The sequence below is a fragment of the Salmo salar genome, chromosome 10, assembly GCF_965601325.2.
Source record: "Salmo salar chromosome 10, fSalSal1, whole genome shotgun sequence".
Taxonomy (NCBI): domain Eukaryota; kingdom Metazoa; phylum Chordata; class Actinopteri; order Salmoniformes; family Salmonidae; genus Salmo; species Salmo salar.
Window position 1 is genome coordinate 53,360,001 of NC_138300.1, and position 13,173 is coordinate 53,373,173.

The 13,173-nt window shown below is 42.1% G+C and overlaps 2 protein-coding genes and 1 long non-coding RNA gene across 5 annotated transcripts in view; 2 read left to right on the forward strand and 1 right to left on the reverse strand.

Moving 5' to 3' along the window:
• meltf (melanotransferrin) overlaps window positions 1-6,008 on the forward strand; it is a 13,148-nt gene extending 7,140 nt beyond the window's left edge. The window contains exons 12-16 of the mRNA XM_014123614.3: window positions 1-94; window positions 1,760-1,827; window positions 2,353-2,540; window positions 3,049-3,241; window positions 3,357-6,008. The exon at window positions 1-94 is cut by the window's left edge and continues 60 nt beyond it. Coding sequence (XP_013979089.1) covers window positions 1-94; window positions 1,760-1,827; window positions 2,353-2,540; window positions 3,049-3,241; window positions 3,357-3,412 — 599 coding nt within the window. The 3' untranslated portion in view covers window positions 3,413-6,008. The remainder of the gene's footprint in view (window positions 95-1,759; window positions 1,828-2,352; window positions 2,541-3,048; window positions 3,242-3,356) is intronic.
• Window positions 6,009-6,847: 839 nt separating this feature from the next.
• On the reverse strand, window positions 6,848-8,666 carry LOC106560585 (uncharacterized). Its single transcript, XR_001318617.2, has 2 exons — window positions 8,572-8,666; window positions 6,848-8,362 (listed from the first exon to the last, which is right to left on the reverse strand). It is a non-coding gene; the product is annotated as an uncharacterized LOC106560585 (long non-coding RNA).
• Window positions 8,667-10,590: 1,924 nt separating this feature from the next.
• Window positions 10,591-12,723, forward strand: ncbp2 (nuclear cap binding protein subunit 2). Of its 3 annotated transcripts, none has more exons than XM_014123562.3 (4): window positions 10,591-10,760; window positions 11,310-11,491; window positions 11,754-11,892; window positions 12,247-12,723. In XM_014123562.3, the coding sequence occupies exons 1-4, from the start codon at window positions 10,686-10,688 to the stop codon at window positions 12,316-12,318; spliced, it is 468 nt and encodes a 155-aa protein (XP_013979037.1). In that variant the 5' UTR covers window positions 10,591-10,685; the 3' UTR covers window positions 12,319-12,723.
• The last annotated feature ends 450 nt before the right edge of the window (window positions 12,724-13,173 follow it).

Genomic DNA, 13,173 nt, shown 5'->3' on the forward strand with positions numbered 1-13,173 from the left:
GCAACCTGTGTGACCTGTGTGTGGGGGACAGCAAAGGGCAGAACAAGTGTGAGAAAGGCAAGGACCTGTATGACGGATACAATGGAGCGTTCAGGTACAGTACATCTCACAACTTCCTGATCCATTTACAGACAGATTGAGGGCTCTGTTCAGTCTGTGAAGCTGACTCGGGTTCAGTCTGTGAAGCTGACTCGGTTCAGTCTGTGAAGCTGACTCGGGTTCAGTCTGTGAAGCTGACTCGGTTCAGTCTGTGAAGCTGACTCGGGTTCAGTCTGTGAAGCTGACTCGGTTCAGTCTGTGAAGCTGACTCAGGTTCAGTCTGTGAAGCTGACTCGGGTTCAGTCTGTGAAGCTGACTCGGTTCAGTCTGTGAAGCTGACTCGGTTCAGTCTGTGAAGCTGACTCGGTTCAGTCTGTGAAGCTGACTCAGTTCAGTCTGTGAAGCTGACTCGGGTTCAGTCTGTGAAGCTGACTCGGGTTCAGTCTGTGAAGCTGACTCGGTTCAGTCTGTGAAGCTGACTCGGGTTCAGTCTGTGAATCTGACTCGGTTCAGTCTGTGAAGCAGACTCGGTTCAGTCTGTGAAGCTGACTCGGGTTCAGTCTGTGAATCTGACTCGGTTCAGTCTGTGAAGCTGACTCGGTTCAGTCTGTGAAGCTGACTCGGGTTCAGTCTGTGAAGCTGACTCGGTTCAGTCTGTGAAGCTGACTCGGTTAGTCTGTGAAGCTGACTCGGTTCAGTCTGTGAAGCTGACTCGGGTTCAGTCTGTGAAGCTGACTCGGTTCAGTCTGTGAAGCTGACTCGGTTAGTCTGTGAAGCAGACTCGGTTCAGTCTGTGAAGCTGACTCGGGTTCAGTCTGTGAATCTGACTCGGTTCAGTCTGTGAAGCTGACTCGGTTCAGTCTGTGAAGCTGACTCGGGTTCAGTCTGTGAAGCTGACTCGGTTCAGTCTGTGAAGCTGACTCGGTTAGTCTGTGAAGCTGACTCGGTCCAGTCTGACTTCCGCGATTGAATAGAGCCCTTAGACATAGTTTTATAAAGTGCCAAGACAATTCCATTGTACTTATAAAACCATTTACAATGTTATAGTCAAACTATGTATATCGGCCCTGGTTTGTTGTAATTGTAGAAAGTAGGGTACATTCTAGACAGAGATAGCATCATTGACATATACATTTAACATTTTACTCATTTAGCAGACATCACCCCCCCCCCCCCCTCCCCCCCGTGGGAATGGAACACAAGTGTTGCAGTCTACCAACTGAGCCACACGGGACCAGGGCCAATATTGACCTTCATACAATGTTTGTTAATAGAGCTCGCCAGCTTGTAGTCGTAAAACCCGGGAAATGATTTACCTCTGGTTTGTTCAGACATTCCTATGGGGAAAGAATAGGGTTTTCGAATAAATGCAGAAAACAAGGTCTGAGGTTAAAACAGGCTTAGGAGTTCTGTTCTATAAGATAATAGCAGTCAGTTAACATGACCTTTATGAATGATTACACTTTATGGGATTTTTGTTAATTACATAAATTCAACAACAAAATATTGCCGTTAGCTGATAAAGATAATCTCATAGAACAAACCGTGTCAGATCTCCTCAGCCTGTGTTTTTACCACAGACCTTATTTTCTGCCTTTATTCAAAAATCCCTGCCAAAAAAAAACGCCATTCATTTTCTCCATAGTCTTTGTCCAACGAACCGTGACTGAGTTAGTGCCAACATAAAGAACCCATTACTATTTAACTCTATTTCTATCAGGTGTTTGGCCAAGGGAAGTGGAGAGGTGGCCTTCATCAAGCACACCACTGTCTTCCAAAACACTGATGGTAAGTGTGTGTGTGTGTGTGTGTGTGTGTGTGTGTGTGTGTGTGTGTGTGTGTGTGTGTGTGTGTGTGTGTGTGTGTGTGTGTGTGTGTGTGTGTGTGTGTGGTGTGTGTGTGTGTGTGTTGCATACCATCTCCGGTCGGGAATCCAACCATTGTTATCATTGCACCATAACCCCACTACCGGAACCATAAACCCATAACCCCACTACCAGAATCATAAACCTGTTGAGAGGATGTGGAAATGTTTTCCAGTCATTAACAACTTGCTGACACGTTACTCTTGACTCCATCTTTGACTCCATAACTTCATATCAGTGTTTGTGAATTAGGAGAGTTATCTATGTATCTCTGTGGTAAGTTATCTATCTCCATGTATCTCTGTGGTAAGTTATCTGTCTCCATGTATCTCTGTGGTAAGTTATCTATCTCCATGTATCTCTGTGGTAAGTTATCTGTCTCCATGTATCTCTGTGGTAAGTTATCTATCTCCATGTATCTCTGTGTGTATATCTCTCTGTCCTCTAGGTAATTCAGGTGAGCCGTGGGCCATTGACCTGCAGTCTAAGGATTTCCAGCTGCTGTGTCCCCATGGCTCCAGGGCAGAGGTCACCCAGTACGCCCACTGTAACCTGGCCCGCGTCCCCTCCCACGCCGTTATGGTACGGCCCGACACCAACATCTATGCCCTCTATGGCCTGCTGGACAAAGCACAGGTACGACTGACCGGGCCATTGGTTCGTTGAGTGATTGATTGGTTGATTGAGTGATTAGTTGAATTATTGTGTGATTGGTTGATTGATTGGTTGTTTTATTGAGTGATTGAGTTGATTGGTTGAGTGATTGAGTTGTTGATTGGTTGAGTGATTGAGTTGTTGATTGGTTGAGTGATTGAGTTGTTGATTGGTTGAGTGATTGAGTTGTTGATTGGTTGAGTGATTGATTTGTTGATTGAGTGAGTGATTGATTGGGTGATTGGTTGATTGATTTGTTGAGTGAGTGAGTGAGTGAGTGAGTGAGTGAGTGAGTGAGTGAGTGAGTGAGTGAGTGAGTGAGTGAGTGAGTGAGGGATTGGTTGATTTATTGATTGGTTGATTGATTGATTGATTGTATGCATGTGGCATAACATAATATAAATAAATAGCCCTTCTACACACACCTTAAAACAGGTTGATAAAACCAAGTGGTAGCTGATACACTTGTGTCCTCTTCATCTCCCTCCAGGAGTACTATAGTAGTGACACAGGTTCAGCATTCAAGATGTTTGACTCTTCTAAGTACCAGGGCTCTGACCTCATCTTCAAAGACTCCACTGTCAGCATGATCGGAGTGGCCGAGAGGAAGACCTATGACAAGTGGCTGGGACAGGGCTACATGGACTCACTTACCAACATGGAGTGCAACTCCTCTGCTAAAGGTACAGTACACAAACTCACACACACACTTTGATCTCATTTTACTGACGGTAATGCTTTAGGAACAGTAGCTTTCCTATGTGCTGGTGTACTGAAGTATGTTTGTTTGGCCTGCAGCACTGTCTTCCCTGCTCCTGGTGGCTCTGATGAGCTCCATCTTCCTCTGGGTGTAAGAAGAAATGTCCTAACCCAACCCAGCCCCCTGTCCAAGTTCCAGCCCCCTGTCCAAGTCCCAGCCCCCTGTCCAAGTCCCAGCCCCAACCCAGCCCCCTGTCCAAGTCCCAGCCCCAACCCAGCCCCCCTGTCCAAGTTCCAGCCCCAACCCAGCTTCCTGTCCAAGTCCCAGCCCCAACCCAGCCCCCTGTCCAAGTCCCAGCCCCAACCCAGCCCCCCTGTCAATGTTCCAGCCCCAACCCAACTTCCTGTCCATGTTCCAGCCCCCTGTCCATGTTCCAGCCCCAACCCAGCCCCCCTGTCAATGGTCCAGCCCCAACCCAGCCCCCTGTCCATGTTCCAGCCCCAACCCAGCCTCCTGTCCATGTTTCAGCCCCAATTCTAGGCCATGTTCCAGCCCTAACCCTAATCCAACCCTAACCCTAATCCAACCCCTGTCCATGTTCCAGCCCTAACCCTAATCCAACCCTAAGCCTGTTCATGTTCCAGTCCTAACCCTAATCCAACCCTAACCCCTGTCCATGTTCCAGCCCTAACCCTAATCCAACCCTAACCCCTATCCCAACCTGAACCCCTGTCTAAAACCCTAGCCACATTCCCAGCCTGAACCCCTGTCCAAAACCCTAACCAAATTCCCAGTAGCAACACAAAACCTCTGTTTTTGTCCGACCACAAATATTCCAGCCCCATTCCTTACACCAACCCCAGTAACCTACTCCCTCTGTAGGGAATCTCTCCTCTTCTGCCAAAGCACCAGCAATAACACTACACATTACCACCCAGCGAACCACAGCAGCATTTCCTGTCATGTTGGAATCTTTAGAAGACGATGTCCGCATCCCTTCCTGTAACTGATTCATAGCTTATGATTGTACTTTAGATTCATAGCTTGTGATTGTACTATATACTGCTGTATATGTTGATGCTAGGATTTGTGAGGAAGGATAACATGTTGAAAATACTATTTGACTTGGGTCTAAATTATGGTCACTGTTGTTGAGTCAGTGAGTCAAAGTGCTTATTGAGTCAGTGAGTCAAAGTGCTTATTGAGTCAGTGAGTCAAAGTGCTTATTGAGTCAGTGAGTCAAAGTGCTTATTGAGTCAGTGATTCAAAGTGCCTATTGAGTCAGTGAGTCAAAGTGCTTGTTGAGTCAGTGAGTCAAAGTGCTTATTGAGTCAGTGATTCAAGGTGCTTATTGAGTCAGTGAGTCAAAGTGCTTATTGAGTCAGTGAGTCAAAGTGCTTATTGAGTCAGTGAGTCAAAGTGCTTATTGAGTCAGTGATTCAAAGTGCTTATTGAGTCAGTGAGTCAAAGTGCTTATTGAGTCAGTGAGTCAAAGTGCTTATTGAGTCAGTGAGTCAAAGTGCTTATTGAGTCAGTGAGTCAAAGTGCTTATTGAGTCAGTCTCTCAATGGGGAAAAGATCTTGTTTTCTTTGGTTGAGCTATAGAGGATGAAGTCATTCCCAACCAGAGATGACGAAGGATTGCTATTATGCTTACTGACGGTAACTGCCATATCAGTGTATATGTTTTTACTCGTTACATACTTTACTATGCAGTGTTTGTCTGTCCGCAAGGTGTGTGTTGCTTACACTGACTATTGTGAGTACTACTTATGGGCACAAGCCATATCTGGGAATATGGCGTGTTTTGCACATTCTGCCTTTACTGTATAAGCTAATGCCATATCAGTGAATATGCACTGCTTGAACTACAGGATGTGTGTTGGGAAATGTTTTGAAAAGAGTCAAGGGGGGGGGGGGTTATTCATATGTTCTCCCCAAATTCTGGAAAGACAAACATTTAAGCCAAAACAACTTGTTCACTATCTATATTTAGGGGCTCGATTCAATTCGTATCGCGGGAATTTCAGCGTTACAGCGTGAATAGAGGCCTAGAAGTTTCCATTTGTTTGGCTGGTAATCAAATTCTACGATAAGAATGATGTGAATTATAGCCTACTGATAAATATTATGGATTGGAACCTGCTTGCACCTGATATGCACTTGTATCGGTCAGAACATTCATTCTTTTTTGGAGAGAACATTGAACAAGCCATCCTTGTTTTTGCTTTTGAAACTTAGGTGTACTTTGAGTTTAAAGTAATGTGGAATTTTGAAAATTACAGAGTCAGGTTTAAATTCTTATATTACATTTCAATGTTGTACACATGAGCTAAAATCCATCATCTATAACAATAGTGATTATAAGGAATGGAACTCTACCCAACTCTGATCAAGTGCTTCTTGATTCCTGCATTGCTACTGTGACAGCGCATAGTATTCCTTTTATTTTTGCTGCTCTCGTGCAATTGTGTGTTCCTGTCCAGAATATCAGCTTGATTTTTATGTTTATTTCAATGAGAGATAAGTTTATATGATGCTCAGGTGCCATATCAGTGTATATGTACAGAGTACTGACTCATTTCTGTCAGAAACAAACGCTTGCCTTCAAAGTCGTAGCAATTTCTTCGATGAAATGATAAACATGTAACTAATATTTAGTTGCCAGGCCAGTGCGTCTGCGTAAGTATTGCTACAAACTGCTTCTTTAAGAATTCTATGCTGTTCTTATTAAAAATCTGCATATGGAAGCTGGTGGTCCATCGTGAATCATTTTACTGTCGTAGTAGGTTGTGAATGAGAACCTGGACATTGTGTCAGTCATATGGAAGCTGGTGGTCTATCGTAGTCAGTTTGGTTGTGAATGAGAACCTGGACATTGTGTCAGTCAGCCCATCTAGAGTCAAGGACTGTGCAATACATTCTTGGTGGACGTGACCATCTCCACGTTGATTGTTTAAAGTTACAATGAAATATACTCGCACACAATTATGGACTGAAGTCCTTACGTTCTTTGCTGTAACTGCAGTTTGAATGGAAGTTCTTGGAAGAGTTTGTGAGGTTCAGGGACTTATGGCTCTGATCACTCAAGGTTCAGAACTAAGGATAGTTATTATAGCCTCTTTATGGGCCAACCTGACGAAGTGAAACAGTGAACTTTAAACATGCAAGGTGAGTTGAGGTTCGTCTACACACAGTAATCAACACAATGCTACTCTTAGCCATAGCAGACTCACAAAAAGGCAAATACTTTTTTCCAATTACTTTTGTACTAGCTAGTAGCTACCATAGCGTAGCCTAGCCCTAACTGTCTGCTACCCACAATACCAGTGTTGTTAAGACACTTATTTCAAAGATAAAGCATACTGCCTAACTTGTCAGTCAGCTTCCTCCTCAGGTGTAAAACACATGCTGGTGTCGGTCACTAAGTGCTCTATTCAATCCATATCACTGAAGCGTTACAGATTTTGCGATAGAAATGTAAAGGTAATTTCCGATTGAGCCCGACATGCAGTTTACCCTGAAAGCCAACATTTAGTGCAGAATTTTACACAATACGGATTGATTGAATAGAGGCCTAAACCTGATGTGTTGTCTAGTCATTTTTCATCTGAATTATCTTTTATTGGTCAAATACATCACATTTCATTTAAAAACACACTAAGATTTGACCAATAGGTGAGGACAATCCAAACCTTCAGACACCTCAAGTCATAATATGTCACGGGAACTGACGTGGGGCTGCATTACAGCAAACATACTATATGGTGGTGTTCTGCAAGTCAAATCAGGTAGACAATTCCATATCTACAAATACAAACTCCTGAATAAAGACTACTGTGTAGATTGCAACGAATCTCTGTCTCCGGCATGCAGACGTGTTACAGTAGGCTAACCCATCACAAACCCATTTGTGTTACAGTAGGCTAATCCATTACAAACCCAGACCTGTTACAGTAGTCTTCCCTGTGGCTCAGTTGGTAGAGCATGGTGTTTGCAACGCCAGGGTTGTGGGTTCGATTCCCACGGGGGGCCAGTACAAAAAAAAGAAAATGCATGGTATGAAATGTATGCATTCACTACTGTAAGTCGCTCTGGAAAAGAGCGTCTCCTAAATCACTAAAATGTAAATGTAGACTAATCCACCACAAACCCAGACCTGTTACAGTAGGCTAATCCATTACAAACCCAGACCTGTTACAGTAGGCTAATCCATCCCAGACCTGTTACAGTAGGCTAATCCATCACAAACCCAGACCTGTTACAGTAGGCTAATCCATCCCAGACCTGTTACAGTAGGCTAATCCATCCCAGACCTGTTACAGTAGGCTAATCCATCACAAACCCAGACCTGTTACAGTAGGCTAATCCATCACAAACCCAGACCTGTTGCCTTGTTTTGTATCACATTCCAAATATAAAACTGGGGGGAGGGACAAAAATGCCATTTCAGAATGTGAGGGGGGACATGCCCCCCCACCAGTGAAAGTTGCACCCCTGATTCATTACATGCTGACATCTCCCTGATGGGAAATTCATCTTGAGTATGTTTTGAGACATGGTAGCTGGTTTACCAGTTGCTTAGTGTTCCCTTCAATATATTAAAAGATTGGCTCAGTGATGAAAGAGTGGTCGACCTAGACAGTTGTGGGACGGGTCATGTTGTCGGTCACGTTATCAACAGTTCACATGATTGTTTGTCTGTCAAGCAGACATACGCTGTGGGAGTTCTATCACAGGAATTTTATTTCACATTCATTTCTTTATTTCTTTATTTGTCCCTGAGCGTCTCTGAAGCCATCTTTCACCTCCTTGACAAAAGTCTCCCTCACTCTTCTGAACCGGGTCCCGATGTCACCAACGTCTCGGGGAATCCGGTCGTTTGCCTCTTGCCGAAGCTGGCGTAGTGTGTCTGACTTCAGAACTGTCGCTGTTGCGCCCCTCCCTGCGATCTGCGCTTTGATGATCGCAAAAGCTGCGATCTGTGCCGCACGTCTGATAGGACGAGACTCCGCTAGTTTCTCAATGACTCGTGGATTGTTCAGGAAAGAGAACAACATACGAATGATGGCCATCTCGAACAGTAAATAAATTATCTTGTTACCTGTAAAACAAACGACAGACAGTTGATGTTATGTCACTGCCCAGAGTTAGCTAACCAGCTAGCCAGCTGAGCTAGCTACTCGTGGTAGTTAGCTGCCTTCCGAAAAATACGTTAGTTCATGAGAAAACATCAATACTCTTTTTTATTATAACATGCTGTAAGGAGTCACTGGTAAAGTTAAGATAAATATCGAAGATTTTCTCACATACTTGGTTGTTCATTCAGATGACCGCTACTTTTGAGACGCGAGGTTACATCAGACACACTATTCTGCCAGCAGCATAAAAGATGACGTCAATTTGTATGGTAATAAAGAATCCTTCAAAATAAAAGCCTGCCTTGTAAAACATTGCAATGTGGATAACTAATTCAAAAGATATTACATTTTAATCAATGTCCATTTTTTATTGTGCTAATAAGTAAATACAAGAACGAATTTATAGAAACAATTACAAATCTGCTTCTTAAGACCACTATCGATGTATTATGCACGAAATAGCAGTGGACACGCTTTTATGTGCAAATATTGATATAATAACCATCATATTGAAACCTGGAGTCACGCAATGACAGGCTGTGTGGTCCTCCCACTACAACTCCATAAAGCATGTAGTTTATTAGACTACAGATGAAATAAACTATAATGAACTTCACAGGGTATTGAAAGTGCAAGGTGATGAGCTTGACGCTTCTTTCCAATAAATATCGAGGGTCTTATTCTGGTGACATGATCATCGATGATTGGCTGCCGTTCGATAAATTAAAGTAACCTCACTCTTTTGTCCATAATAATCTCATCATGTAAGCTATACCCATACTGTATCTGCGAGCTGTTGGGTAGAGCGCACCTGCCTATACCAGAGTGGGGACATTCGCTATAAAACGCCACATTGTTTTGTGACAAAATCATCAGTAGATTTGAAAATGCGATGGAAACCCATTTACCTTTTCATTTTTATTTGGTACATGGGAATTTTACCACAAAAGTAATTTTTATGTGCCGTATGTTCATCACGCACAGACTTCTATCCACAACAAGAACATTTGAACATTTTATTTATGCATATTTTAGAATATTCGCATGAAAATCTGTTGCCAATCGGATGGAAAGCTAGCAATAGAATGGAAATATTGTTACAAAAAACCCCTGGAAAATCACATTAACTGCACTGCCCCATTAAAAAAACAACAGTAAAACTAAAACAGGCTGCTTCACATACTTAATTGCCTGCTGATGGGTCTTCCCATTGATTAAAACTGATTTGGTAGGTTTATGCCACCAGAACACACCTGACCCAATGGACAATTTGCCAACAGTTGTCTGGACTTCACAGAAACATGAACATTCATACAGTTGCATTGTATTTTCTACAAACCGATTTGATATCAATATTGAATTGAAAGAAATGCAACTAATATCGATATAGATTTTCCATTTCGGTGCCCATAACTCATTTAATGGATTTATTCTATAAGTTATTGAATTGACTGAATTGTATCATAGTGTCAGACCATGAATTTATTACTGACACATTTAATGAAATTGGTGATTGAAATTAATGAATGTATCGTAGTGTGTTAGACCAGTGGTTCCCAACATTTTTCAGTCACTGTGCCAATTTTGCTCTGCCTGGAGTACCCCTGAAGTACCCCCTCATATATGCATTTTACCAGTAGGCCTATGGTCTCATTGGTCTTCTCAAGTACAGCCTAAGGATAGGCCAAGGGGTCCTAGTACCCCTGGTTGGGAACCCCTGTGTTGGACCATGAATTAACTGACACATTTGATTACATTTCAGACCCATGTTTCACAACACAGGTACTATACTTTTTATATATAGGCCAAAATGTATTTGGGGTTTCAAATACAGTGTATTGCATTGTGGCCAATGTAATGGGTTGAGTAGAAAGTGTTTCTGGGTATACAGACCTCAGTTCCCCATGAAATAACATCATATATAGATTCTACAGATCCTAGTGAGTAACTATAACCCTACTTTTACTTTGGCACCTAGAATAGTTTTCTCTCTGTAAGACAATATGTATTTAATGTAGTGTACTGCATTGAGGACATTTATTTTACCTTGGAACTTGTTTAATGCAAATGTCAGTTAAATATGAACAAATATGAATCATTGTTAACGTTTAGAGAATAATTTTTCATATATGAATAAATAAAGAATAATTACACTTTTTTTACTATTATGTGGGGAACTTTTATTTTGAATATTTCTAAATTCCGTGAACCGGAAGTACTTTTTGTGTTGTTGACGAGACGTTGATGTAAGGAACACATTTCTCCGTTCATCTTTGGAGCGACACAATGTCTATTAAATTGAATGCGCTATTCAGCGACTCCTACGTTGATGTAAGCCAATACAGAGACCAACATTTTAAGGTAAGGAATGTTTTAAATCAATCGGAAACCAACCAGTAGAATAGTTTTGCTAGCTAACCTTAGCTATCTGTTGCGCTAGCAAGCTACCGGTAGCTTGCAACGTGCTGTCTTTTCTTTCAGACATACGTTGTTAATCACTTACCTGTGGCTTTCAAAACATGAATATTGTATTTCAGGATGTTTCCCTCCAAGGAATGGGTCAAAAAGTGTTTTCAAAGAGAGCAACCTGTAATTAGTTACAGTTCAAAGAGCAAATCAAACTGAACTCTAATCAGACTGTTCTCAGAGTCAAGACATAACATAATATATGTAAATCCAAGACATTGAAATTAGTATATGTTTGGTATGGTTACATGAGATGGGATCTTATTTAAAACGTATATTATACTGCAAACGTTTACCCATATCAGTAAATAAAGGTGAAATAAATAAAAATCCGTGTGAATTACTGGTGAATAATACTAACAGCTAACGTTAGTTAGTGTAATTGGCCTCCAGGCTGTGCAGTTACTAGACTCTTCTAAAGATGTTCCCCTCTCCATCCTCCAGGGAAATCGATATGAGCAAGAGAAACTGCTGAAACAGGCTAACACACTCTATGTGGGTAACCTGTCCTTTTACACCACAGAGGAACAAGTGTACGAGCTCTTCTCCAAGAGTGGGGATGTGAAAAGAATAATCATCGGCCTAGATAAGGTGAAGAAGACGGCGTGTGGCTTCTGCTTCGTCGAGTATCCTTTAAAAAAAAAAAACTTGTGGATGTTGTGTTTTGGTTCAACATTTTTAATTCTGGACCCAGATTAAAACTAGTCCTACACTAAAAAGGACTCCGATTAAGCCTAGTCCTAATCATTCAAATGTATTGATAAGCCCTTTTTACATCAGCCGATGTAGTCCTACACTAAAGCACAGTCAGTGGAGATTGACAATCGTAAATCCAATAGTAGGCTTAATCTGTGTTCCTGGAAACCTGCACCTTAACCCCTGTACCAGATACTACACGCGTACAGATGCTGAAAATGCTATGAGGTTTGTCAACGGGACACGTCTGGATGACCGCATCATCAGAACTGACTGGGACGCTGGTTTTAAAGAGGGCAGGCAGTATGGCCGTGGCAAGTCCGGTGGTCAGGTAAATTTACACAGGAGAAATGAATGTTTACTACCTCAGAGACAACAACAGTTGTATATTAGTTAGCTGTCTCTGGTTGTTTATATTGGAATTGATAGTTTTCACAAAATTGTAGTTTTCATTAAAGTGGTACTGTTAACTGGTTATTGTTTGGATGAGAACTTTTAAAGTTACATAACATTACTGTATTATCAACAGGACAAACATGTTGTCTTACGGTTCTGGAACTTGATAGGATCTATCATGAGGAGACAAAGCTCACAGTCCTATGTGAACTATGTCACCCCCTAATAGACCCAAATACTTAACAGGGTCTGTGGCAAAACAAACAAGTCAGTCTCTTTTTCTCCTCAGGTCAGAGACGAATACAGACAAGATTATGACCCAGCCCGGGGGGGCTATGGGAAAGTTGTCTCAAGGCCATAAAAACATGTCCTATGCTGTTTCTTTGGGGAGGGCTATGGGGAAACTAGTGTTATGAGCCTGAGTTAACATGTTATTTGCTGTTTCTTTGCCTTTTTCCAGGTCAGAGATGAATATAGACAAGATTATGACCCTGCTCGAGGTGGATATGGGAAATTAGCTCAGCTGCAGAGACCTTCCGAGGGACGGAACAGTTTTTAGTTCGGTGAATTTGATCTGGGTTGAATTTGGGTTCCAAGCAGACATCTGCCAGGGCTTTCTATTTCTCGTTTATTTAGAAGTCTTCTGTGAAGCATTTTTCAGTTAGCCATAGTTCCAACAGTCATTATGACCAGCGTGACACACGTTTACAAATGGAATTGTCTCCCAAACTGTATACTTTCAAAAATAAAGACATCTTTTTACAAAGTTTTTTTATTTTGTTAAATGTATCTACTATATAAACTGGAACACTACTTTGGGAATGTGGAGCAACTCTTCTGATCTAATAGAGTAGTTTGTTATGGATGAAGTGTGTATGTAAACACAGGTTCACTGCTGGCTGTTTAAGGCCCATGGAGGTGATACTGATGGCAACCTAGGAGCCATAAATTGTGAAAAGCCATCAGTATCACCTCCATGGGCCTTAAACAGCCAGCAGCGAACCTGTGTTTACACACACTAGACAGAGAGAAGCTACGGACCTAAAACTTGCCTGTTTGAGTTGCGACAACTACAGCAATTTTGACTAACCTTAACCTAATTCTCCTAACCTGCTGCGTAGGCTAGAAACCATCGGTGTCCCCACCCCAGGATTCAATAGGATCACAGGTTATAGGCATTGTGGCTTTTAAAGGCGATTTCCGACTGAGCCGACAG

Excerpts from the sequence above, each read along its gene's own strand:
- ncbp2 (XM_014123561.3), top strand. The coding sequence starts at position 10,686 with ATGTCTATTAAATTGAATGCGCTATTCAGCGACTCCTACGTTGATGTA. Across the intron at positions 10,761-11,309 it reads ACAGAGACCAACATTTTAAG|GGAAATCGATATGAGCAAGA; the intron begins GTAAGGAATGTT and ends TCCATCCTCCAG. Across the intron at positions 11,893-12,417 it reads GTGGCAAGTCCGGTGGTCAG|GTCAGAGATGAATATAGACA; the intron begins GTAAATTTACAC and ends GCCTTTTTCCAG.